At 46.4% G+C, this 27,538-nt stretch overlaps 1 protein-coding gene across 2 annotated transcripts; it reads right to left on the reverse strand.

Annotated features, from left to right (window-relative positions):
- Positions 1-1,072: 1,072 nt before the first annotated feature.
- syt16 (synaptotagmin XVI) lies at positions 1,073-27,494 on the reverse strand. Of its 2 annotated transcripts, none has more exons than XM_076027704.1 (7): positions 27,159-27,494; positions 12,577-12,750; positions 8,521-8,733; positions 6,561-6,790; positions 3,749-4,204; positions 3,115-3,304; positions 1,073-2,466 (listed from the first exon to the last, which is right to left on the reverse strand). In XM_076027704.1, the coding sequence occupies exons 1-7, from the start codon at positions 27,169-27,171 to the stop codon at positions 2,153-2,155; spliced, it is 1,590 nt and encodes a 529-aa protein (XP_075883819.1). In that variant the 5' UTR covers positions 27,172-27,494; the 3' UTR covers positions 1,073-2,152. The 2 variants fall into 2 exon arrangements, with proteins under 2 accessions (XP_075883819.1, XP_075883818.1); XM_076027703.1 differs by having other exon boundaries at positions 3,749-4,207; positions 27,159-27,492.
- Between the last annotated feature and the right edge of the window lie 44 nt (positions 27,495-27,538).

Here is a 27,538-nt window from a genome sequence, read left to right on the forward strand (position 1 = left end):
AGTGTTGGAAGCCAGAGAGCAGAAAGAGGCCGTCGAGAAAGCATTCTATTCTATTGCGTTCAAATAGCACAATGGCAATTGTTACTCCTCTGCGAGATGCTCGGGCCTCAAGGCTTCTGATTGGTGGGAAGGTGTGCCTCACCTCTGTTGTTATACTTATACTATTCAAAAGGCTTTTTGTTTCTGTTCTAGCGCCCCCTGCAGGCACAAAACTCTCTAGCAGGAACCATCGTTTAAACCTCAAAGTCCCGTTCTTCTTCTTCTTCTTCTTCTTCTTCTTCTTCTTCTTCTTCTTCTTCTTCCATGGTATGCTGGAGCGTTTCCAAGGAGCCGCCCGCCCCTCGCTCTCGTACCTCCCACCTCTTTGCTCGCACTTGAAGCTGATTGGTTACGGATTCAATGAAAAATTAAAGTCGAGCGAGCGGAAGGCTGCACGGTTCGTCATAAAAATAGGATCTCGATTCATGAATATACGCAGCCTCATCTATAATTGACGACGGTCCTTTGACTCGTTTCTCTCTGGCTTCGCTTTCAGTCGATTCACGTTACTATAGTAACCTGGCACGGCACCTTTGCCTGCACATTTTGAATGAAAAGGGTGTCGATTAGCTAATCACAGCAAGGTGAGAACGATGTTTTGAGAAAAGAAGAAAATAAAACATCCAGCGATGGTGGCATGAATGGAATTGTGCTCATAGAAAAAAAAAAAGTACATTTCAAGCATTTTGGAATGTTTTTGGGAGTGAAACCTGATTCGTATCAGTGAGGAGCCATGTTGCACAAAGCTGTGCACCTCAAGCGCAACATTGAGATTCACTGAGAGATGGAAGTCGAGGGCAAACAAACCACTTGCAAGCATTGCAACAGGGACGCATTTTTAAAAAAAAAAGAACAATCCACCTTCTGCCCTTAAGAGGCCAAAGGACAGCACACCTGTAAGGACACCAATTAGTAGTAGATCTGTTTAGATCGGATGAAGGGCTAAGTGGAAAATCATCTCTTTTGGTCTGACATCGATATTCAACCAATGCTGCTCTTGTAGACTGAAATCAAACTTCACCGTTCACCGGCACGATGACTCTGCATACATGGCCTGGTTTCAAAGTGAGCCAGTGTGCAGTTTATCAACCAAAGCCATCCTGTGCTTCTAGTTTAGCAGAGTGGACTGGTGCTGAGCTCACGCTAGCCAGCCAATAAAAAACATCTTAGCATTTCAAGGGAACAGTGACTCAGCGGCAATGCAGTTATGCTTCCTGCACTAGCAGGGTCCAGCAGAGGCAGACTGATAGACTGATATTACCACGACAACCGGCTGAAGTGCTAATTTCTGTTTACTCTTCGGCGCTAACGCTGCTAAACAGAGTGAAGTGAAAACCCACTGCTTTATTGTGCCAACAAATAAAGAGCCAATCCTGGCTTATTTTGAAGATTCCTTGTGTTTGAAGAAAGTCGACAGTGGTGCGCTCGGCATTCTGAGGTGAAGGAGGGATCCTTCAAAGGTTGGATCTTTTGTCTGGATCAATTTACAGCTTGGAGAGCCTCCAGATGTGCAGGTTTCTTCTTTGTTTTTCCTCCCCATTTCATGTTCAGCCACAAAAAGGAAGAGAAAAACTAGAAATAATATCACTCTCACCGACCACCTGTTAGTTTGAGGGCTTACTAACCCCGCACTTCTGAACAAAAAAAGCCTCGCAATAAAGCCGTAAAGGAAAACATTCTGTCTGCCTTTCAGAGGATGGATGTACTGCATGAGAAAACCTTTCAAGCAAGACAGATGACGGCGTATGAAAGCTTAAAAAGCACCAAGGCTTTACAACACAAAGGAAATGCACTTGAATGGCTCAAATTCAAACCTTTTCACGGGCAACCTCACAAAAGAAAAAAAAAAAAAAAAAAAAAAAAAAACTTCATTTACAGAGAGACTCATTTGTTCCACCGTACTGACATTCAGTCATCAGGTTTTCACTTTTGGTCCAGTTGACAATAGTGGAGGATGTGCTCGGAAGGAAACCTCGCGGTCCATTATCGTCCTCAATCAAACACAACACCCCCCCCCCATCCCCCACCCCATCTGAACTCTCGCCGGAAAAACACAGATTCCTTCGCCCCTTCAAAAGAAAAATCCAAATCAATCCTGAAGGTGTCTCGGGCGTTACGCCTCCAGCAGGAAGTGCCAGCGGCAGACCTGCTGTCCTCGGCTCTCCTTCATGTCCTGCCAGTGGAGCTGCTCCTCCTCGCCGCTGCTGTTCTGGCCCAGTGCGATCCAGCCCACCATCTCCTTGCGCTTCATGCTGCGGCGGCTGTAGATGGAGATGAGCAGCGTGACGTCCGACAGCTGGAAGAGCGCCACCTGGAAGACGAAGGTCTCCTTGTAGACGGGGTTGGGCTGGCCTCGCCGCACCGACGTCTTGCACCGGGAGATCTCCTGGCCCACCGAGTTCAACAGCGTCAGCCGCCCGAAGGTGTCTGCAAGCCGCAAGCGGCGGTGTGAGGGACCGGGGGGGGAGGGGAGGAGAGGTGGGGGGGAAAAAAAAAAAAAAAAAAAGATTTTACAGTGCAGAGATCAGGGTTAGGCAAACCCTTTTGACTTGCGGGCCACAATGGCTTCTGAAGTTCGACAGAAGGAGCCGGAGAGCAGCGCTGAAAAAAATTCAGTGTTTTCAGAGTTATTTCAATAAAGAGCTGAATACAGTGGGACTTCAAAGACGCTGATTTTTGTTTGAGAGCCTGAAAGACTTAACTAACCCCAGATGTCCGACACGTGAAGGAGGAAGATGAAGGAGTTGCAGAATATCAGCCGTTTATGATGTCAAAGACGCGGTGCGTTATTGTTTCGTTGCTGCACGTTCTCCAAAATCAAATGCAAATCATCACTTTAATTTAATTTTTTTGTGAAGAGTTTGTTAAATTATCGTCACTTTGGTGTCTGATATGAAACGGCAACACTGTGCAGTTTATTGGACCAACTTGTTTAAGCTAACATGTCATGTAATGTTGAGTTGTGACAGTATTTCTGGTATTGTGGGGATGTACGTATTTAGGTAGGACCAGGTATGACGTCACTGTAGGCCTAGATGTGAATTTCACCACCCAACATCAAGCTGCAGTACGGACCTGGCGGCCTGTTGAGGGCCAGGTTCCTGAAGTGGCTGCCCTTGATGACCTCGACGGACATGCGGCCGGTGGTGGCGTTGTAGGAGAGGCCCACCAGCAGCTCGGGGACGCCGCCGTGAGTCAGCGACTGAGTGGACGAGGCGCTGTCACTCTGGGACACGGCGGACAGGCTGTGCTGGGAGTTCAGATTCTGGAGGGAGGGAAGGAGGGGATTAAGAAAAAGAACAGACTGAGAAGAAGAAGAAGAAGAAGAAGAAGAAGAAGAAGAAGAAGAAGAAGAAGAAGAGCAGCTGCATACAGAGCTAAAAGGAATTCGTAAAATCAGTGTGTGAATACAGGGGGGCCCAGAGGAGTCGGCCCCTCACCCTCACATACATACATACATACATACATACATACATATATATATATATATATATACATACATATATATATATATATATATATATATATATATATGTATGTATATATATATATATATATATATATATATATGTATGTATACATATATGTGACACATAAAGTTCTTAAAATTTGAATCATGAATCTTGAGTAATAATCAATAATCAAATATCGACGGGTATTTCGCACACTGCGTAAAACAGTCAGTGAAATCCGCGACCTTGCCGTTCACCTTGAGGTTGCTGCGGGGCTCGAGGGTCAGCGTCACCTCCGTGGTCCCGCCGGCCGCGTCCAGCTCGGCCAGGCGCAGCAGCCGCTCGCCCATCATCCGCTCGCGCAGCATCCTGCCCCCTAGGGCGTAGAGGCGGAAGCGCACGGCCAGGCCGTGCAGCTCGGCGGCGGCCACGCGCGAGAAGCGGAACGTCTCGGCGAAGTGCGGCAGCGAGCCGCGCTGCACCGACGTCTTGTGCCGCTGCTTCTTGGCGGGCAGCAGCACCAGGTGCACCTGCCAGGAGTCCATCCCGCTGCGGGCCTTGTCGGGGACGTCGCGGGCCGCCACCACGGTGACCAGCAGCCGCTCGGCCGCCGGCCGGTACTCCATGGAGAGCAGCAGGTCTCCGCATCTGGAGATGGGAGGCGGTGGGGAGGACCTGGGGACCTGAGGGGGGGTCTCCAGTGGGGGGCGCTCCTGCTGGGAAAGAGAGAGAGGAGATCATCCACCAACTGGGGTAATGGACCCCTAATGAATGCCATTCATTGTGTCTACATTTAACATATACGACGTGTTTGGAGGCGACACGGTGGCGCAGTGGTTAGCGCTGCTGTCTCACAGCAAGAAGGTCGTGGGTTCGATTCCGGGGCCCGGACATTGTTGACATTGTTGACAATGATTTTATCCTCAAGAAATGTTTAGTATACCATGAAGACCCCTTCATTTTTTAAATGGTGTACTTTGACAGTGAGTGTATTTACACAGACTTCATGCCCATAAAACCCAGTTTTTTTTTTTTTTTTTAACTGTCCCGTTCATGTGTATTATGAGTCGTCATATCTACCGTATATCTGTTTTTCCATGGATAAGCCCAAATCTCAATCTCAATTTTGACATGAAAAGGCAGAACACAGTGGCAAAACAAATGTTAAAGAAAATCTTTTTTTTTTCTTTCCTTAAAGCCTCTGCAGCCAAGCAAAAGCATCTCCCACCAACGACGCACGAATCTCCCGCACCTCCGTCCGCCTCCTATGGTCGGTAAACATAACGTGGATTGTGTGACTTGTTGACAGAAGACGGTCGAGTGTCAACGTTGACATGGCAACCGGGGGCAAGACTGTATAATGACGGGGCTTCTGCTCAGGTCTGTTGAATGTCGAGGTCGAAAGGTCCTCGTATGAAGAAGACGGGCAAACAGCGCGGCGTCTGTCAATGTTTGCCTTGAGCAGCGGCTGCGTCGCTTGGCTTTAGATTCAACAGTTGGAGACGTGGTTCAGGGTGCGACTGTGCGCAGGAGCACTGCTGGGCTGCTCGCAGTAATGGGAACAACAGAAATTTCATTCATTCACTGAATCCTGTTGTGTTTCTGGATGCTGGAGTCGGTTAAATGTGGACCTCAGAAATGAAGCACTTTTGCCAACTGGGGTAAAACCTGAATGGGACTCATTATGTCTCCATTTCACTTACACGATTGATGCTATTTTTCTTCGATCAGAGACACATTATATTTTAACATGCTCTTTTCGTACCTTTGTCATGTGTGGACGTGAACTTCCGTCTTTCCGTTTGTGAGACCATGAGAGCGAGTGCTCTCATGGTCAGCGCCAACTTTAGTTTCCCGTCGTTTGGAAATTTCCACATTTGGATGTGTGGGTGGTACGACCAGTCGTGACAACTGTGTATTTATTTTTACTACACATTGACCTTTTATCTTTGGGCTGTTTGGATGATTTGTGTGTCGATAGAGACGGCTGTTGGGGGGGCGGGGGGGACAGCGAGTCACCCCAGAAACATCTTAGCCCATTTAAAGGGACGGTCAAAGCAGCTGTGGTGGCGTTCGTATTGGCAGCAGCTGTACTACGAGCTTCAGCACTGGCAGTTGTTACATAACTGGATAAATAAAACTGCCAGGGAAACAAAATATTTTTTGCGCCGCTTAAGGCTCTTCTGCATTTTCTAGGTGTCTTCTTATGTAAGTGTGTGCAGCGAGTAGCCTGTATATATGTGTGTGTGTGTGTGTGTGTGTGTGTGTGCGCGCGCGCGCATGTGTGTGGGAGGTGTTGACTGCACAGATTGCTCCCGATTTCAAGGTGCGATTTGGTGGCTGAGAGCCTGACTCTGAAAAAAAAAAAAAAAAAAACAACACAAAAAAAACCCCAAACAAAAACACGCAAACAAAGAAGGAAATAAATAAATAAATAAAAAGATGTGGGCTGAGGAGTGTGGATGTATTTCATGCATTTGCCTCCCATGTGCACACGACGGCGGAGCAGCAAAGCAAGAACAGGAAATATCAGCTCTGTACACCAGACCTCGAGGCCTCAGTGGGCCGTGATCGGTTGGTTTCTTGGGGGAATAGTGGGGTGATAATCCCCTCGCAGCTCACAGATAGTGATGATACCTCTGCCACGCCTGACGGCTGACAGCAGGCCTGCAGTCGGCTCGCTGAGCCTTTTAATCCACTGCTTGTTTTTCTATTTATCTCTGTGGTTTTAGTGATTAGTAGGAGCTGTGATGCGTGTTGGAGTATCTTTAACTGGCACGGTGAGGAGGGAATGTTTGCAGCTTTGATTGAAACCCCAGCGAAACCTCTGCATGACGCGGCTGAGCGATCAGGTTATTGATCATGACAATTTTTTCTGTCTCATGACTCATCGCCTACTTCTGAATTATTATTACAAACTTCACGGTGGCTAGCCGCTAGCCGCTAGCCACCTGTCTTCATTGACTCTACTCTGCCACCTACAGGTAGAGTGTGTCATATTTGGGGATTTTGAGAAGAAACAGCAACATCAAGTGGTCGCCATTGACCCTCAATTTTAGGCTGCAGTACCTCAGGGCTCCAGGCGGAGGAGCTGTCTGTGGCGTCGTTCCTGTCGGGCTCCCCGACCTCGGAGCCCTGGTTGCCGTTTGGCTGGTTGAGACTGGGCGTGGGGCTGTCGGTCTGGACTGGCGCCTCAGGTGCGCTGGGCTTTTCCAGCGGCACCTCCAAGCCCCTCTCGCTCTGGTTGAGGACCGCGGACAGCGGGTCCTGAAAGCCTTTCTGGTTCTGAGCCTCCATGTCTGCAGAGGGAAGGCAGCAGGGGAAAGTCAGCATTAGGCCCCCTGCTGGTTGCCTGTTAAATCTGTGAGTGTGAAAACAGTCGTTTTGAGGTTGTGGGCTTCCATCACTTCTTCAAACATCAAGTGTACGAGTCCGGATGCACCTACTGTATTAATGTTGCATTAATAGGCATTCAAAATGAGCATTTAAAGCTTTTAGGGCTTGCAAAATTCACGGAAGCGCATTTAATTTTTCAATCCACCCTTTCTGATGTCACAAATGGCTGATATCCGCCAGGAGTGTTGTGCTGCCACCTTGTCTCTTTGTTTTGTTGAAGCCTGAGACAGGTCTGATTCTGATCATAATAATATGCATCTGGGAATTGATCAGGCGTGAGGTCTTTTCAAACTGAGGGTGAAGCCTGCTTTTCTTGAACCTCATGATGAAGCTGACGTGCTACGAATGTTGCTGGCCGGATCGGGTTGTGTCCTCTCTAATTTCTGAGTCACAGTGGCCTCCCGAATGCCGTTTGGGAGAGTTGGAAGTGATTTTGTGTAATGGGTCACGCCTTGACCTTCTCAAAGACAGAAACACTTAAGGGGACGGCCGGTTCCCTCGGACCGATCGATAGTCATTATCTCCAATTCAACATTATTACCGTTGCTAGGGCTGTTGTATATCAACGGCTGTGCAGAATGCTGACCATGGAAACCGGCTGGGGTGAGTCACTGGCCTGTGTGAGCCACGCAATGGAGCCGCTCACATTTTCAACGAGAATACATTTCAATGAGCACAGCCGGAGCGTTCTCCCGAAGCACCTGGCGGCACGGGGCCATTATCGTGTGACATTTAATATCGGTAGGATTTCACCATGCTTTCTGGTTGGATGACAAACGATAATGGAGTTTTGTGCACGGCCCCGCAACAAAAAAAAAAAAAAAGAATAATAATTTGTGGGAGCTGCGAGCCACAGGCAATCAGCGCCACGCGCCGCCCTCTCTCCGTGTAAGACGAGGCGTCCTTGAGTCCTCGGAGCGACGCACATTAGCGACGTTGCGCCTGCGATTAAGCTTCATAAAACAAGCTGCCGGGGACGGGAACAAGACGCCGTGCATGACGAGCTCCAAGTTCAGTAAACAAACTACTTGAGCGGCCAAGAACATAGCGAGCTGCATGCAGAACGTGGCCGCGGGCGCTGTGCTCCTGAGAGGCTGCGGAGGGCACTCGGTCTGCAAACACGGGTGGGGCTTCGCAAACGGCCACCGAGTGCCTCAGAACAAACACGGGGGAATATTGAATTGAAGACATAGCAAATAGGGGTTGGGCAACAAAAAACAAAAAAGCACTGCAGATGATTAACTTCAAACATGGCCAATAGTGTCATCATAGAACAGGATAGGATAGAAATTTAATACATTGAACTTTGTTGGGACAAAGTCAGATGACAAATGACAACGTTTGAAATTTTAAAATCAATTTAAAGTTCAAGTAAATTCTAACCTGGCACTCACTGGCATATCTTATCATTGTTATCAATTATTAGATGTCATTTATCAGTCTGCAATGAATAAATCTCTCTTTCACTGCGTGTCGTAACACTGCTGGAGTTTTTGTTTTCATTGCTGAACCTCAGAAAATTGGGACGAAATCTTTTTAAATGATTCACTTTTCGATGAAGAAATGATTGCGATGATGAACTTTTTGAACCACACGAATGTCGTGTTCCAACACGAGTGCTTCAAAGTCACACCTTCTTCTTCTGACGGCTCCGTGCTGCCCTCCTCCTGGTCCGACAGTCGGCTGAATTTCTGACGTCTGCTTACGGAAACCTGCCGCGTCTGCGTCTCGCCGCTTTTGGGGACGCGAAAACTCTGCGAGCGGGAGACGGAGATCTCAAACTGCTTCTGGACCTCCTCCTCGCTGCCGGAAGAGCTGGAGGAGTCGTCGTCGCCGTAGCTGTTCACTGGAGGCGGGGAGGAAGGAGAGGAGACAAAACAGGAATGACACACCGGGGGAAAAAAGAGCCTGGGGAAGCTAACGGGCCGGTCGACAGGAGGGAAGCGGGTGTGGAGAAAGACGATCAGAAGAAAGTTGGGAGGTAAAGAAATGACAGGAGGTGGGAGGTTCATATCAATGGGAAGTGACTAAAACAAAGAAAACAGGACAAAGAGAAGAAGTTGGAAACCAGCAGGAGGAAAGAAATGAAGAAAAGACAACAAAAGAAAAGGGAAGAGAAGAGGATGCAAAACTGACGAAGAGAAGGGAAGACGAAGAGAAGGCATGACGGAGAGAAGATCGGGGTTCAAAGAACACAAAGCAACACGCTGAATGGCACTGGAAGTGAATGTACTGGTGGACTTTAGGGCAGCTCGCTGACAACACGGCTGTTGGAAGCAGCATTGATCTGATCGATACGACAGTTGGAGAGAGAAGCAGGATGACCGGAGTCCGCTGCGCCCACAGAAGATGTCAGAGCGACATGGAGGAGCGTCAGTGTGCGTGTGTGCACCTTCTTCCTCTAAGTGGCGTCTGGGTAGAAGGTGAATCCTCTCAAATCATTATTTGGCCATAATTGGATAGCAACAGAGGAATGAATGATGTTGCGATGCAGCGATCCCTCTGCTCTTAAGTGCGGGTCACTGAAGCTGCTGGCTGTGTGGGCGAGCCACAGCCCACTGGTCTGTTAGCTTCTGCTTTTTCCAAATCTATTCACGGGCGGAAGCCAGCGGAGTGTAATAATAATTGGGCAGAAGCATGAACGCGCACACGCGCAGGCACTCAAATGCAAAGAGGAAAGACGGAGTGTTGGCGGGTTGTCACAAAGAAAAATCCTTCCTTTCGGGATGTGAACGTATGAATTGTCGTCGGCGGCGGCTTTGCTTCCTCTCAACCATCGTACTGAACGTCCAGCGCTCTTACCTGTGCCTTATGAGTAACATAACCAGTTTAGCATCAGTATCACCGCTAATGTATTACTGTATTATACGCACGGAACTGCTGAAGCAAGTTCAAGGAAGCCTCAAGCGAAACCCTTGGCTGAGCTTCTCCCGTAAAAGTTAAGTGTGTAATATTTGGAGATTTTAAGGAAGAAACAGTGACATCAAGTGCTTATATTTTAGATTGCAGCTCTCTTTCGCTCAAGGCCCCTTAGGGGGCGTTCTCCTCCTGAGCTTGCCAGTGAACTACGGTGGCCCGCGAGCACAAACCTGGATACCTCGTCCAACTTCTTCTTCGTTGGTTTATTTGAAGATGCAAGATTGTCCACACCAGGCTTCCTTAGGAATATGACTCCTCTGACGTTCCAGAGAAATCTGCTCTTTCTTTCTTTTTAACATACTTGATGGTGACGTGCACACACCGCAGACCACCGATTGGTTTGTTTTTTTGTGTGCAGAAAAGCAAATCCTTTGTTTTCATTTTCTAGATTATAGATTTTAAGATAGTGTCAAAAGTGCCACCTGGCACGTTGGGCATCCAGATGGGGTTCTTGCCTGGTCGGGATGCATCAGGATTGTAACTATTTGATTTTCCCACAGGACTAAACAGCCCCTGAACGGCCATGTGGCCAATTGGCATGGCTGTTCAACACATCCCACACCTCGCGGACTGCCAATCACCCAGTTGGCCGAGCAGCAAAATAGTTTCCGAGCAAGCAAGGTGTGATTGACAAGTAATAGTGGACCAAAAAAAAAAAAAAAAGAAACTTGGAAAAAAAAATAGATACATTCTGAAAAGCTTTTCAATTTTGTGAACAGAGAACAGACACTTTGCTGTGTTGATGCTATAAAATGTCCCAATCTTACAAGATCATAAGAGCAAATACTTCTTAAGGTCAACTTCACCTTCACAACTGTGTTATATAAAAGCAAAACTTTCACTCTAACAAAGGTTTTTATGTTAAAAATCAAATGCTGGGTTTAAATGGACGGAAACAATTCCTACCTCCTCCTGGGAAGCTCCATGGGCATCTAGTTCAGCCCAGACTACAAACAGGATATAGTATTTGTTCAGAGAAGCAAAGTGGAAATACCAGACTCCACCTGCTGCAGGTGAGGAGCCAATCAACCAGCACGGTGTTTGCTCACTGCGTGACTTTCAGCCTTCAGCCCGTCGTGAAACTGGGGCGTTGGCAATGCAAAACGACTTCTCTTGCATGCACGATGATCGAAAACATGATTTGCTTTGGCGTTTCACTGCACTGCACTGAAGCTGGAGATGAGGTGAGAGAGTGAAGTCAAAGAACGTGGAGGGTCGAACTCTTCAGCCCACAGAGAGGAAGCTGCAACATCTGAGATCAACACAAACTACGGAGAAATAATTTCACAAATTCCTGTTAAGAATGGCAGTTGAATGTGTTTCACTGAATGAGGCTGAAGAACACTTTGGTCTCCTCATCCGTCCAGACAGATCCGTTCAGTGATTCAGACTTCACCAATGCAACACATAAAACCCCAGTCCAGACTTTATTTTGAAAACTTGTCTCCAACTTTTTTCAAACCCTGGCACTTTCTTATGTTTTCAGAATTCTTGAAGGCTTTTAAAAGGATTTTCATTGCTGCTGCGGAGCACTGTGGCAGTCATGACTCTGACTCATTTGATATTTGATTCTCTCTCTCCGACATACAGCACAGTCGCCCACGGAAACCACTGTACAAACAAACTCACCCACATCCTCTGGCTCTCGGCGGATAGTTTAAGTGGAGTTCTAATGCATGCCGGAGTCACACTCTTTTCCGACACAGATGTCAGCTCAGGTAAATCACATTCCCACCTACAGACAATCAGCAGTCCACAGTGCTGGAGTATCTATGAGCAACCCAGGCAGGCTCAGCAAGAACACACAAAGCACACACCTGGTTTCAAATCAAGCTCGCAACCTTCTTGCTTGGACAGTGTCAACCACCGTGCCACAGTACAAATTGTGCAGTACAATGTACTTTCACCTCCTACTTGAACACATTTTTGCAACCTTCTCTTTCAAATAATCTGAATCGCAAATCGAGCTTTCCTAATGCACACTTAGCACAACTCAACTCCACTGAGTCATTTTCCATGATAATGGAGTACGAGCTCAATGTAGGTGGAGTCTTCAAAGCCAGGCGGGGCTGAGTGTCCCTAGACGTCGTATCCTACAGTCATCACTTGGCAGGTTTTTCAGCTTCTCTCCACAATGTTTCAATGCCCACTGGTACCTGTCAGCTCAGAGGTGCGGTGCAGTCGCAAATAATGGTCTGCACCGTTTGACCACAACACTGGGTAGCTGGCCAACATCCTCGTCTACTTCAGTAAACATAAAGATGCATTTTATGGGATATTTTATAAATGCCCAGGTTTGATTTATTTATTTATTTATTTTTTTTTTTTTTAAGGAGCTCAGAAAACTAAAAAGTGATTACCGTAACAAGAACATGGTACCGTTCACGTCAAGGGACTTTCAGGTCGCCTTGCCCTGATGAGGCGGAACCCAATTGTAATGGAAAACGAATGAAGTCGAGTGGAGTGGAGTCGTGCTGAAACTGTGGAATGAAAAAAACGCTTAAAAACAGTGAAGAGCCGAGCCGAGTAGAGAGGAGTCGTTCCTGTAGGAAAAATGCCACTATCATCAGCGTACACCACTATGTTTGGTAAAGAGGGCCAGTAAGTCAGCTTGTGCCACTTGCATCCAGTTTAATCCTCCAGCAAAATTAAAAAAAAAAAAAGCCACAGAAGAAGCACATTTGGGAGCTATTATGGCAAAATAGATCCAAAAAAAAAAAAGGAAACTGAAACTTTTTCCCCTCTTGACCGGCGGCTTTGGGCTACTCACCCAACCCCTGGCGCATTCCCTGCCGGCCTTTCTTCCTGCGGCCAGGCTGCTCCAGGCATGGCAGCCCGCCCACCCGCGAGAAGCACAGCTTCTTGTTGATGTAGAGGAAGAGGATGGCCAGCGCCACGATGAAGACGCCCACCGTGGACAGGAAGCCGATGGCCTCCGGCGTGACTGGCAGGAGGAGGGAGAGGGAGAGGGGACACACAATGACACACTGATCAGACCACACAAGCAGACAGTCTGGATACATGCACGCACACAAGCACACAAGTACGCATGATACACGTGATACACACAGACACAACGGGTGACACTTTAGTATTTGTGTTGACCTGAGAGATTGCTCAAGAGCAGAGTCAGAGTCAAGTCTGCACCAGTAGAGAAGCTCCTTAGCAAACAACACACGACTGGCAGATTTACCAAGTATATAAGTATATATATATTATTACATTATTTAAAAACATGATTGCAAGACAAAGGTTTGTTTGAACAGGCTTAGCGACAGCAGGCACTTGAAAATCCAAAGTCAAACTTCAAGTCAGGTGAAGACTGAAAACTTTACATTTAGCAAACAAACATGGTTATTTGCATTGCACCACAGTGGGGAGGAGTCGTTTTGAATGTATTTGCAGGCAAACGTTCTTTCAACGCAACCTTCAAAGATTGGAAGGAGACATAGCAAATATCAGAAATGACAAGTGGATGACACGTTAGAGAGAGAGAGAGAGAGAGAGAGGGGTGAGGAAATGCAAAATGTAAGAAAAGAGGGAGAAAAAGAGGAGGATGAGATAGATGGAGGTGAGGAGAGAAAACGATAGAAGGCGCACTCAGCAAAGCGGCTGAGGCTGAATCCACATGAATAGAGATGCATGGGAGTGTGTGTGTGTGTGTGTGTGTGTGTGTGTGGGGGGGGGGGGGGTTGGGGGACTGGAGGGGAGGGGGGGGGGGCATCTCTGTTTCCACAGTAACATTTCAGCAGGTTTGAAATGAATCAGCGGGAGCAAACGCAGACAACTAGGAAGCCTGCTGAGAGCATCGTCCTTGGAGAAGGAACTGAATGGCGTAGGTGTGTGTGTGCATGCGTGAGGAGATGTAATACTATAACGCATGATGGGTTTTTTTTTTGGTTTTTTTTTTTACGCTGCAAATGTTCCCTATTCAGACCGGCGACGGTAGTGGCTGCGCGTGCATTTGTGAAATAAATGGACAGAAAAACAACAACAACTGCAGGGGATTCTGTCAGAATCTGGAGCTTATAGAAAAAGACAGTCTGCCTTCACTGTACAATCACCAGGTTGAACAATTCCCAGGGAAACGTGAGACAAATTTACAATAAAAAAGGTAATTTTTATATTCTTACTGACAAAAAAGAAATACAGCGATGGGATTACATGCAACCCGACCTCTGAGGTAGTTTGAGTGTGAAAAGCTCCCCAAACCTGCACTTGGGCAACACTGCAAACTCACAGACTGCACTTGCACTCGGCGTCCACAGCAGTGCTCTATGGTTTTGTAATGTGCCCTCGCCGCAAAAAATCGATAAAGTTACACAGGGACGTTACGTAAACTGTTTTCGCACTACTTTTATTCTAGAAACAAACTAACACGAGTCAAATCTCCCCCTTCCAGGTGCGTCACAGACACCGAGACAAATCCGCGTGCATACGCTTCCTTAAGCAATTATTTCCACTTATCAAATACATAAATTCACACATGCTGATTTCTGTGTCTCCAGGTCGTGGTCAAGGGAGCAAGCCAGACGTTCTGACACCAGCTAGACAACTTTCTGCCGTCTTGCATCTTGTTCTCTGGAAAATAGCTTCTCGCTATTTCATCAAGTGGCGGAGCCACCGCTGCGATGGGCGGGACCGTCGGGGAGGAGGCGGGGACTCACACGCACTGCACTGACGCAACCTGATCAGCCGTGTAAACAAGAGGAGAGAAAATGCTGTGGACCCACAGAGAGAGAGAGAGAGAGAGAGAGAGAGAGAGAGAGAGAGAGGCCGTGTGCTGAGATAAATAGACGGAGAGAAACAACAGCACTCGACTGGAGCTTCACACGCTAGAGTTTCACCCCCCTCGTATCGGACAAGGGTGGAAACGGCCGATTGTCGCTTTTGTTAAATTCTATCCCAGGTGAAAATGCCAACACATTTGCTCTCCAACACAAAAGACCCAGCGCACAGTCCTTCACCTAAAACGGGGGGGGGAATAATAACCTCGCAGACGGACGACCCACTTCCTCCTGGTTCAACTTCTGGGCCACCCAAACGCATGGAGATGTCTGGGAGTGTCGACACGTCACAGATGTGGCCAAGCAACACTTATGCACTGTGTTTGATTGGAGAAAACGGCACCTCCGCCTCGTCTTTCCTCACCTCCACTCCTGATGACGACAGCCAGGGTGGACAACCTCCTGTTTTTGACAGTTTTTACCAAGTGGAGAAAACCAATCGAGGGAAGTGTTAGTCTGGCTGCAGATTACAGGCAGGCAGACCCATCACCCAGGTGGCTGATTCACAGGATGATTTTTTTTTTTTTTTCAAATTTTGACATAATTGGCATCAGCTGAGGTCTACTGGGGGAAATAAAACACAAACGCCTCAAAGCCTTTGTTTGGTCAAAAAATACTGAATCACACTGTTAAATGCAGACAGTATTTTGCATAACAAAAATAGGAAAAAGTTAAAGTACTATTTGTATTTTTTTTTTTTTACAGTCAGTAACATAAGGAGAGAATCTACCCGGATAGGAAGTTTTTTGCCTTTTGTGGATGAAAAAATGTACACAGCTTGTCTGCACAGAAGAAGCAGCACCTGATCAAATGGAATCAAGTCAAGTTCCACCTTGTTCATACTGCCTGTCAATATCCGATAATGTATGAATAATGTCATAGCGTGCACGCACGTGTCTGTGTGTCAAAGAAAAACACCTCCCTGTCTGCAGCTGCACTGTGGGTAAACAAACTATTACTAGTGTTATGGAAGATTATGTTTGCTAAGCTATAGAAAGTAAAGCAATAATTCATCTGTTACATGTGACTCTGAACTTTGGCATTTTTTTCATGTTTGACACTCTCATATTTTAGTCTTTTATTTAACCTTTATTCTATATTCTATATATATATATTTTTTTTTATATACCGCATTTAGAACAAAGAAAATATCCTTCAACATCTGTGGTGGACGATTCAAGAACAAGCATGGCGTCAAATTCTGGCTGGAATAAGAGCTTTTTGTATTCATACAATATATTCCTACTTACGTGGTGCTAATAATGCTAAAGTTTACCATTATATAGGAAGGGGAAAGGCTGATGGTTTAGCACTCAGCGCTAGAAGGACGTCAACACAAGCGGGAACTAAAAAGGGGATAAGTACGAGTTTTAAATGTCATAAAACAAACGTGTTGCCTCGCCGTGAGTCTGACATAAATGTCTGTTATAAAAGTGTGCAAATTGTTTGTTTTTTGTTTGTTTTTTTTTAAAAAGAACTCGTTGCCATGAAAGGCAACGGCGCAGCGACGATGAAAGGACGGTGTTGACTGCGACGCGCTCTCAGCTGCCCTGACGGCCAGACACTGAAGTCTGTGTGGAAGCTTCTAAACCTCCTACTGTCTGCATCCAGATGGACAGGAAGAGACCCTGGGAGGCCGGGAGGCAGGCAGGAGCCTCCTCAGTCCTAAAGGGAGGGTCTGCTTGGAGTAGCGCAGCACAGCACAGGCCTTGTGACACAGAATCAACCTGGCAATCAAACTTCCTCTGAGATAATGACGACGTCGTCACTTTTCCCACCGGCCATTTGTTGAGCCGCAGCAGAGTTTTCAATGTGCAGCCTCTTGGTGCTCTTCAACGGACAGAACACACACACACACACTGGATGTAGAAATTAGACATCATGTACACTACACTAACTGTTCAAGAGCTATGTCTACTTGCTCAAAACCATCGCCGATGTCTAATTAAGAGTGAGAGAATTCCAAATGTGCAAAATTCTAGAGGTTGTTTGTTTTAAAAATAAATAAATAAATAAATAAAACTAAATTATATTTTGTTTTAAAACAAAATATAAACCATGATGTTTGGTTCATTCTTTTATGGTTCAGCACACAACTAAGTGTGATTATAATGCAAAGCTTTGTTTTAGAGATGTTGATATTTTTTTTAGCCATTTTAAAGCATTCTTATTATATTCTTATCTTATTATCAGATTCTTATCTTATATTCATTGTCTTCTATATTTTAAAATCATATCGCACTTTTAAAAACAGACCATTGGCTTAGAAAAGACACACATACACAAGCATGTCCTTTCGCTCCAAGTCCTGCTGACCCACACCAAACCATATCCACCAAGCCATCACAGAAAGCCTGCAGTGGTGCACCTTCAAGCCTGCGAGTGGTGCAGCTTCAAGCCTGCGAGTGGTGCAGCTTCAAGCCTGCGAGTGGTGCACCTTCAAGCCTGCGAGTGGTGCAGCTTCAAGCCTGCGAGTGGTGCAGCTTCAAGCCTGAAGTGGTGCACCTTCAAGCCTGCGAGTGGTGCAGCTTCAAGCCTGCGAGTGAGTTAGTTTCGCCTGTAGCTCCGTCACACTTGTGGAACTCACCAAGTGGTGGTTCCTCTTCCGATTTCCTCCAATGACTTGGCTCACTTGCTGCCTTTGCATCCATGGAACGCAGTGCAACTTCCACCCCGCCAATTACAAGTGAAAAGTGCTGGGACGACAGACGGCCGCAGCAGACTGCAACAGCTCCATTTCTCCTGCCAACCACCCAGTGCAAAAAAAAAGTCCCGTCGTGTAGAGAAGCTAAGAAGTTCTCAGCAGGTCTCGGGTTCACCTCCAGGTCCCGAGCACAAACGCCTCCAACTCCACCGCTTCACTTTTCGATGACTAGAGTTGAGAAAGTGACGGCTGAGGCGTCGCTGCACAGCAAGCCTCAAAACAAACAGGCGAACAAGTTGTGCGAGTTTCACCTCAAAGTCACTGATGATTTGTTGCCAAAGCAGCAGTTTGCTCAAGGCTACACACGCTCGAGGCTCACTTCCCCAGTTGAGTGTTTGTCCGTTGTCCAGAGCTTCTCCTTCACTCCTTCCACTAATTCCAGTGAATACATCCAATCATTCTTTGGAGTATTCTGCACTTTGTTTGGGAAAACCACTATACCAGCAAAGTTCACAATTTATTTACTATTTGTACCAATCACACCCTGGCTGTTGATGTCTTTGACGCGGCAGCCAGGGGGCACTCAGGTTCACATTCATTACAGCAACCTCGCACAACACACTAGTCAGTAGAGTAAATATAGATGCTGCAAAATGAAGCTGTGAAGGATTCCATTACGAGGCGCTGTTTATAAACAAGTCCTTCTAAATGAAACACAACATGTTCACCTGCTATCTGCTGTCACTCTAATATCTCCGTAATTATAATGGGCGGTCTGTTGGCTTTCGACTGGAAGCCACGTAGTAAACAAACCTCTCTGTCAGCTGTGGGTTTGTGTACCGCGCTTGCATGCGAGCGAGTGTGAATCTCAACCTCGGACCGTTGATTTGATCAAGGGATGCTGCATGTTAATCAAACAAAACAAAGAGTTAGCCTAATAGCTAGTTTTCATCTCCGATGCCATGAGGTTATAAACGGCTTCCGGAAGAAAAAGAAAAGTCAATTGAAAAGGAAAGTGTGTAAAACTTTCAAGGCAGCCCACCTGACAGCATGTCCTGCATTCAGGCCACTGTCAGACAGACTTCCGTCTGAACAAGATGGCCGCTAGCTAGGACCAAGAGCCTTCTTGCTCTACGTATATTAGATTGGAAAACCAAATGACTTTTATTGTACTGCAAGTACACTCTTTTATGGACCTATTTTTACCAGTAGAAAAATCATAAATCAAGCTACATTTTACACACTGGACCTTGACCTTGACCTTGACCGGGACCAGCGTTTAGCTATAACATAGGAGAGGATTCCCAGCGTGCCATACAAGTGTAGGACAGGACATGTCAGTGTCGAGAGATGTTGACGGTGTTTATCATCCACTGTTCCAGGTGCTAATCACATCTGGCGGTGCACAAACACAACTTTTAGCCTTTTGCAACAAAGGACTTGCACCAATATTTTCTTCGCGTCGTTACGCAGCTCGAGTGGGTGTGGGGGGGCAAACACACAACAGCAAAGCTGTGCCTCCACTGCTGTGCCTCCACAGGGAATCACCGGATTTCCCTCCGATGGAAAACTTTTCCTTCGGAAAACTGGAATATTCTGCGAGTGTTTCGCTCTGGCGGATAACGGCGACGGAATACAGAGAGGCAGATAATGAGAGGCGGCGCTGAATCGGCGGAAGATAAGGACGGCACAACTGATGAAACCGGGTTGCCGAATACACAAGCGTAGCCGTGAATGAATGCAAACAGGGGATTATAGCGCCGAGGCGACGGCGGCCCAGAGCCGGCTAATGAGATCGGAGACTTTTTTAAAAAAAAAAAAAATTTTTTGCCGCGGCTAATCTGCGACAGAGGGCGGGCGGCCGTGAAAAGGTTGTTTGTGTGCGTATGAATACTAAACCCCACCCCTCCCCCCCCTCCCTCCCCCCCCACGATCCCCTGATTACTATGCAGCGCCTGACTTTTCCACCCTGGCTTTGAAGTGAACTCGCTCGCTCGCTCGCTCCAGAGGAGGAAGAGAGGGAGCTTGGCTTTGATGTCAGCACTAGATTAGGGAATGGGAAACACTGGGCGAAGGCCGCACTGTTATCGCTCATTAAGAGTTAAGAGAGAGAGAGAGAGGGAGAGAGAGAGAGAGAGAGAGAGAGAGAGAGAGAGATGCTGGTGGAGGAGGAGTGGGGGGTGCGTAGCCTTTGTAGTTCCCTCTCTTCGCACTTTGGAGATGGATTCAAAAAGGAAAACACAGAGAGCTCCCGCTGAATTTCACAGTTCGTTTAAAGGTTACTCATTAGCGTGGCTGATGACTTTCAGGGGCTGCCGGCGCCACTTCTGTGTGTGTGTGTGTGTGTGTGTGTGAGAGTTAGATGGATGGAGAAATTTGCGTCAACAGCAGCTTTACAAGGGAACCAGTGTCATAAAAGTCCTGCAATGTGCTAAAACATAGTATACAGAACGATAAAGTACGGTGTAAAAATGAAAGTAGGAATAGAAATAGAAATAAAGACCACAAAAATGTTCTCCTTTTCGAATATGCTATATATGTTCATAATTATTTATCATTATTATTATTGTTTCTTGGGTGTTTGACACTATTTTTTAAATATATTTTGCGTAAATTGTTTTGTTGTTGTGCACAGAGGCGATAAAAACATGGAAATAAAAGTGATTCATTCATTCATTCAAAAATAATATCTGACGCTTCCTGAATATAGATATATGTATATAGATATATATGTACACATTCTCACACACACACACACACACACACACACATATGTATACACACACATACAGCATATATCTCTATCACATATATACTGTATATCGTCGTATAGATGTGTGTGATAAAGTGTTTTGTGTGTGTGTGTGTGTGTGTGTTTGTGTGTGTGTCGGCTCGTCGCCGGCAGATTATCGCCGGCGATGCCGGCAGATTATCCTCCGTCCCTGAGCCTTCACTCCTTCACTTCACATCTTGATTATTTTTTTTCACCCCCGCAGGAGAATCTGAGGCCGCTTGTCTCGAGCGCCGTGGGCGGGAAAAATAAAGACAGAGGATTTCCAAAACAATGACGGCAGCTCGGGAAGTGTAGGATGTGAAGAAAGTGAAAACGCCCGGCAGTGCAGTTCTACTGGGCCTGGTAAAAAAATAAATAATAACAAAATAAAAATATATATATTATTTTGAGACGTCACTCAGTAAAGCAAGGCACCTTTAGATACTGTGATGGCCATCATATAGTTAGGACAAGTTACTTTTAAACATTTTTTCTTTTAAAAAAAATAAATAAATAAAAAGGAGAAATGTGAGCCATTAGAAGTCAAAGTCAGAGGAGAAATGTTGAGTTTTTTTTTTTTTTTTACTGTTCTCTAATGTAAAAAATGAGTCACATTGGACCCTCAACATTATTTCAGGCCTTTTAGGCTTGAATAAGGTGTTCCTTGCACAATCTTCAATGTAAATTTAGGTTCTCCGGGAAATTTAATTAATAGTTAATCGATCAATCAGGTCAATCAAGTAAGGATGAATGAATTAATCCATAATTTGCGATCCGAGTGCAAACGCACCTGTTCATTCATTTTCTCCCCCTGTTTTTTTTTTTTTCCTGCACTCAGGGCTGCTGCAGCAGCTCATCCATGAATGAGCAAATCAAGAAGTCCCCGCTCTGCCTACTGTGCATGTGTTTTCTACCTGCCTTTGTCCTGCAGAGAAGCCACAGATCAAGCAAACTGCCACAGGGGGGGAAAAAAAACAGCCAACACGAGAGTTTCCTCGCTGTAAAGTCGCTGCTCTCCAAAGCATCTTTCGGTTGTCACAACGTCCGGTTGTTAAAGTGTGAGATCCCCCCCCCCGATTTGTCAGACAGACAGTCGAGGGCGTTAAACGCCACATCGTAGCAACCCGACCGCGGTGAGCGCTTCTCTCCACATCGCTCCAAACGCGTCATGCAGCCTTATGTAAAAAAAAGTTCCAGAGCGGAGCTGAGTCCACGACGTTAAATAAAAGTGTGGAGGAGCCGCGATGACGATGCCAGCAGTTGTTGTTGTCAGGACGGGAGGTCAGATCAACCCAGAAACATAAGCACATCATGTTATCAGTCTGACTCACTCTCTCTCTCTCTCTCTCTCTCTCTTACACACACACACACCTGAAAAATCATAGTTTCCCTGGAAACAGCCCAGTGGCTCTATGAAGGTATAATGAGTGTGCCTTTTCCCACCCACATGCAAGAAGGTCTCATGTTACCATGGCGCTGTCTGTCTGTCGGTCCTGATTGGCCAGGACGACGAGAGCATCTTGGTCTTCAGATGAAGACGGTGAATAGGAAAAAAAAAAAAAGAAAAGAACACGTAGGAGGAGGAAGAGGAAGAGGAGGAGGAGGAGGAGGAGGAGATTTCACTCGGACTCTGCGAGTTCTAACAATAACTTCTGGCCGCGGTGAGGCTCAGTGTGAGCTGACGAGAGTCATGGTTTTACCTGAGAACCCCCCCCCCGCCCCCCTTTTCAAACAATCCATCCTTTATCCAATGGTCACCGCTCACACTGCTGCACTCAGGGCCTGTGTCTCAATTCAGGGTCTGCATCCTTGGAAGCATGCATTTGAAAGGAAGTTGCGTCACAGCACTGCGCGAAGGCTCGTCCCAATTCCCAGAAGTCCGAAGGACGCTCCAATATGCGCCCTGCTGTTAGACCATTCCAAGGCTGCACCGCTACTATCCTTCACCTCCTTCTGTATCCCAGGATGCTTTGCGTGCTGCTGCAAAGCATCCTGGGATCCTGGGAAGTCAGCTGAAATTAGCGCCATCTACTGGCAAAGACACAACGTATTGAAATTTCACATAGAATATCCAGTTTTTAACTCAGGGTTTTTACTTATTTGAACATCCAACGCCATGGTTGGATGGCGAACCAATGGTTAGCTCGATGCTATGTAAACGTCACTTCCGGGGGTTGGCCAGCAGGAGGGAACGGCGGTGACGCAACCGGCAAATACGCCGAAGGCGAGAACCGTGTCCCGTGTGGTTACCGGGGAGGCGGGGTTTGGGTCGGTCCTTCCAGTTCCCGGGTCCTTGGGAGGACGCTTCCTTCAGACGGAGGACGCTCGGTTTGAAGGGTGCAGACCCTGAATTGAGACACAGCGACTGGGGAGAACGCGAACGCTGCACAGCGAGAGGCCCCGCGGCGGGAAACACACTGTTGCCGTCTGGCTGCTCCTTTGACGCAACTTTAAAATCCAGAGGATTTGAAATCGACGAGTGCAAAGCCAAACAGCCTGCCGATCCCACAAAAAAAAAAAAAAAAAAGAAAAGAAAAAAAAAAGTGCTTCATAATGTGCAAGCGTGGTCATTCAGTGAGGAAGCACAGAGCCGACAGGTTGCTTTCCGCTCCGACAGATCGAGCGTCTGGAAACCATCTGGTACCGCAGTGTGACTAATAGTTAGGGAGACACATCAGCGGATCTAATCTGCACTGCACCGCAGTCTTCACCTCACTCTTGGTATCCGCTACAAAATAAATAATGATGTGATGATTTGTGAGCACACGCATAAGTGAGGGATTAAGGTGGTGAAGGCGGGCCGACTCCAAGCGCCTCATCCGTCATTTAGAATGCATGAAAACACCATCGACAAAAAAATAATAAATGTGCTCTCAAATCAAGTGAAACAACAACAACAACAACAACAATGTAACCGTGTTTATAAATGACTCACACTGTGTAGAACTGCAGGAGCAATGCTTTGTAAATGATTCATATACTAATTACTCGCTCACGCTGCCAATGTATGTACTTTAGTGTACTTACTTCAATCTAAATGACGTGGGAAACAACACACTGCCGGTCAACGTCTTCAGACAACACCGCACTGAAGTCCGCCTGAACCTTAGCGCTACGGTGCCATCTGCTGGTCGCACGCTGTACTTCAACTGTGGACCACGGAGCTGGGACGCACCCCCTGACGTTACTAGTAGTTTGATATGGATCAAAACTACTGCTTATCCAACAATCTCGCTTAAATCAGCACACATCAAGAGGAATTTTGCGTTTCGTGTTCCTTGATGCGCAATTTACCAGACACGCCCTTCGCATTTCCCTGCCTCATTCTGAGGCCGTTTTCATTTTCTGAAGAAAAGTTATTTCTCTTTAAAAAAAAAAAAAAAAAAAAAAATGGTTCAAAATAGTTTGCAAAGCAGCAAAAAGTTGAAATGTTGTTGAATTGACGTAGAAGCAAACCTGAGCTAAAAGAAAACAAAACATTCTGGTCATTTGTTCTGTTGTGATTTTCTTATCTCAATACTCTCAAGTCTTGGTAATGTCTTGGTCTGGGTTTAGTGCGGTCTGGCGCTACAACATTACTTCAAGGTATATAAGACAAGAGGCCGGTGAAATGAGGCCGCGTTAACACGCAATCATATCAATATTGTAAAAATGCAGCGCTCACACGACTCGGCCTCCATGTCTTCTCTCCTCGTGCCTCCTCTCTCCGTCCTCTCCACTTCTCTTCTCTTCTCTTCTCCTTCGCTCCTTCCACTCCACTCCACTTCACTTCACGCCCTCCCAGTGAAATTTAAAGTGTCAACGATCCATCAGCACAGCTCCACTGCCTCCAGCCACCCTCAGGCGTGGCGGACATCCTGCCCCCGATTCTCGACAGCAAGACACAACAACGGCGGAGGGAAGCTGGGAAACTCAGACCAGAGGCTCCCGGAAAAAAAAACACCAGACACGAGTTGCTGGATCCATGCAGCTAAACGAGGCTTTTGTACATGTGTGCAAAACAAAACTGATCACATTCTTGGTTTCTAGATTGTATCTTTTATAGACAAAGGCAGCTAAGCTAAGCAGTCCCGATGCCAAGTGAAGGGTTTGAATTCATGGAACTGTTTTGCTTCAAAGAAATCAATTTGTTTGAAATCCATTAGTTTGGAATCTGACGGCCAACCAGATACTCAGGTGAATTTATAACGTCAATAAAGAGTCTGAGTGAATGTACGGGTACTACCTGAACAATGAGAATATCAAGTAAAAGTTGTTTTATTTTTGGCAATTTCACATAAAAGATGACAGCAACACATTTTATTGAGCCATTCCACGCAAATTGACATCTCAAGCAGTTCCTTGTTGTCACTTTGCTGATTAAGATTTTCAGGTTATTAAAACCATAAACCCACAAACTCAGAAAATGATTATAAAATGTGAGGTTTTTTTTTTGAAGCTGCAAGACCTGATCAGCAAAATCCAAAGAAATAAAAAACTTGAAATATATTGATTTGCATATTATTCCTTTATATAATATGTCACATTCACCCTTTAAGTTGAATTGCAGAAATACAACAAGCTTTTGAGGATATTCTCATTTTCTGGGTAGCACCTGTAAGGCAGCTCCATTTTAAAATCTGGATTCCAGACAACAAGAAGACAATCGAATCATTTGAAACATGAAGACACCAGAGTGAAGCAGGAGGCAGAGCACAAGAGCATGAAGGCACTTGGTGGGTGACAGGCGTTAAAGGCAGCGCACACGCTGAAAAAACACACAAAGCTGGAGCAGCTTGACAGAGTCAACTGTGACACACGAGTCAGGGAAGGAAGTTCATGACCGGCCGACATTCCGGGGAATTGAACCACAGAATAACAAAGAGAGCGACGGCAGAAATTTAAAATAATCGTACAGATGGCGACCCCGATCCAGGATGAATATACCGTATATCACTTGAAAAGAAGGCTTCTCTATTTCTATATTTCAAGTGACGCTTGGCAACCCTAATGCAGCAGAGCGGATCGTCTAGCAGCTCCTGAACCAAAGCCTGAGCTAATGGAGTGGATATTGGATTCACACTCATTACATGGCAACAACAAAAAAAAAAAACAAGACATTTAATAAATGAATAAGTTGCACTGTTGCCAACAGCCTGATAGGCTGATAGTTAATACAACTGGGGTCGGTGTTAAGCGACTGCAGAGACCTGATACAGGCTCCAGTTTTCTCGTTACAGAAGACGGCGCGAGCGAACGCGGTGTACATAAAATATGACTTGCGAGTTCCTCATTGTGAGCGCCGCCCTCTGTCAGTCTGTCGGCCCGCAGCCATGAATTAGGCATCGAGCGAGACGGTAACTAGGCCACGACAGGCTGGAGCGTGGCAGCGCGGAGCAGAAGGCCTCCTCCGACTGCTGAGCGAGGAGGAGCGCGAGAGGAGCCTCCAACGCTGCTTCACACCTGTCGACAACAACGCTGAGGAATTTTGCTTTGAGAGGAAAAACATCGTGTGGAGAGCCGGGTCGACTTCAACGAAATGTGCCGCCTCTGCTTTAAAACAGTTGCCAGGGGGGGAAACTGACTGGACTCTCAAGAAGGCTTCCAATGATTTCTCAGGATGGACGAGGCCTGAGATCTCACCAATGCGACTCAGACTGGCACGAGGACATGAGATAGCAAATGCGTCTGTCTGTCTGTCTGTCTGTCTGTCTGTCAACTGTATAGAATGGATTAAAAAAAAAAAAAACCCGATTCCCCTCAGCTGTCATCTTCAGGCAAGGCTGAACTGCTGCTCAGCTTTGATTTTTCACAGTGTCACATTTTTTTTTGTTGTTGCAGTTTTACAAAAACACACGCGCTGTGGTTTAATATCCCCCACTTTAATATCACCTGGGCGTTCCAAGAGGAACCAAGGCCGCTGAACTGATTCAGTCTTCTCAACGCCCAACGACGGTGACCAACGACCAGCCAGTAAGAAGCTCACAGAGGAGATGAAAACTTAGACGGAAATTTCAATCTCACGCTGCTCTATCGAGACTTGTGACAGGTCGTCATGATTCCTGCTGCACCTTGAACCTTCTCCAAATGCATTCTGGGAAAATTTGATGCGCGTCATTTCAAGAAATAAAAATAGATAGATAGATAGATAGATAGATAGATAGACAGATGGATAGATAGATAGATAGCTAGAAAGATAGACAGATGGATAGATAGATAGATAGATAGATAGATAGATAGATAGACAGACAGATAGATAGATAGACAGATTTTTGGCAATGAAAATGTAACTTGAAAGATGCAATGGACAGTTTGTGAAGACTATGAAGTGTTCACCAGTAATGAACTACTGCCATTGGTTGATAACGGGGTGTGTGTGTGTGTGTGTGTGGGGGGGGGGTGTTACACTATTTGTCATCAACCAGGCTACAACTTCATCATTTACAGGCTAACGCGACACATACGTTTGGCCTTTAAACGTCGTCTCCGGTATCGACGCGGTTACTGACCGAAACGTACAATCGCGGTGCATCCGGTTTAAAAATGCAGAAGCACGAGGGGTTGGGTGGGTTGACGTTGCAAATTTGAACGACCAGTTGGAGGAAGTTGTTGGATCGATGCTGTATGGGCTTAGTAGTTTATGTCATGGGGAGGTCTCTGGAGTCGAGCGTCCACAGGATGTTAGCAGGCCGGGCATTACAAAGCACACTGATGAAGAGAAACAATGTCTCCATAACACCACCCCCACCCCCCACGGTGATAAGACTGTTTTAACTAACCGATACATTGCGTCATTTGAAAAGGCCTACAGAGGATAAAAATAGACAAATTTCCATGAAGTCTCGATAATAAAGACTCTTGTCAATTAGCCCCACCAGATTGCTGTCATTACAGGCTATTGTATGCACTAAAAGATTAAAACAATAGTCCAAAAAAAAAAAAAAAAAAAAAAAAAAATTATATATATATATATATATATCTAACAAAAATGTGCCTTGCAACATGCGTATTAGCTAAGAGATGATTGCATTGGCCTGCGCATCCTGCCGCTGCTTAGCCAGAGCCCCCCCTCACAGAAGAAGAAGCACCGGGAAACAGCATCCGTCATCAGCACAGGTAGGTAGGCAGGGAGGGGGTGAAACACACGGACAGGGGTCGCTAGCACTTACTGTCCGAGGCCATGGCTGCGGCTGCGGCTGCGGCTGGTCGCCCGTCTCACACTGCTGGCGGCGGCCGTGGGATGAGGCGAGCACAGGCAGCAGAGGCAGCAGCGTCGCCGCCGCTCCTCATTCTCTGGAGCAGCGAATCTGCAGCAACACCGCCGTGGACGAACAAGAGCCCTTCAGGGACCGTCGGGGAAATGCCACTCTTTGGCTGTGCGGCAGTTTGCTGTGCAAAACAAACGTTGACGGAGCCGATTTTCTGCTCATTTATTTATTTATTTATTTTTGTAAATGTGAAGTTTTGGTGTCTATTTTAAAGGTGATTCGTTGTGGAAGCTGTGCTTTGCTCTCGGTGGCAGTTTAAAGTGGGAGTGGATTAGTCTTAC

This window comes from Nelusetta ayraudi, unplaced genomic scaffold, assembly GCF_046127955.1.
Source record: "Nelusetta ayraudi isolate G7.1 ecotype Tasmania unplaced genomic scaffold, CSIRO-AGI_Nayr_v1 ptg000021l, whole genome shotgun sequence".
NCBI lineage: Eukaryota > Metazoa > Chordata > Actinopteri > Tetraodontiformes > Monacanthidae > Nelusetta > Nelusetta ayraudi.

Coding starts and splice junctions, on each gene's coding strand:
- syt16 (XM_076027703.1), bottom strand. Junction 6,791..8,520: donor GGAGCCGTCAGAAGAAGAAG/GTGTGACTTTGA, acceptor TTCCCTCTGCAG/ACATGGAGGCTCAGAACCAG. Junction 4,208..6,560: donor CCTCCGCCTGGAGCCCTGAG/GTACTGCAGCCT, acceptor TCTCTTTCCCAG/CAGGAGCGCCCCCCACTGGA.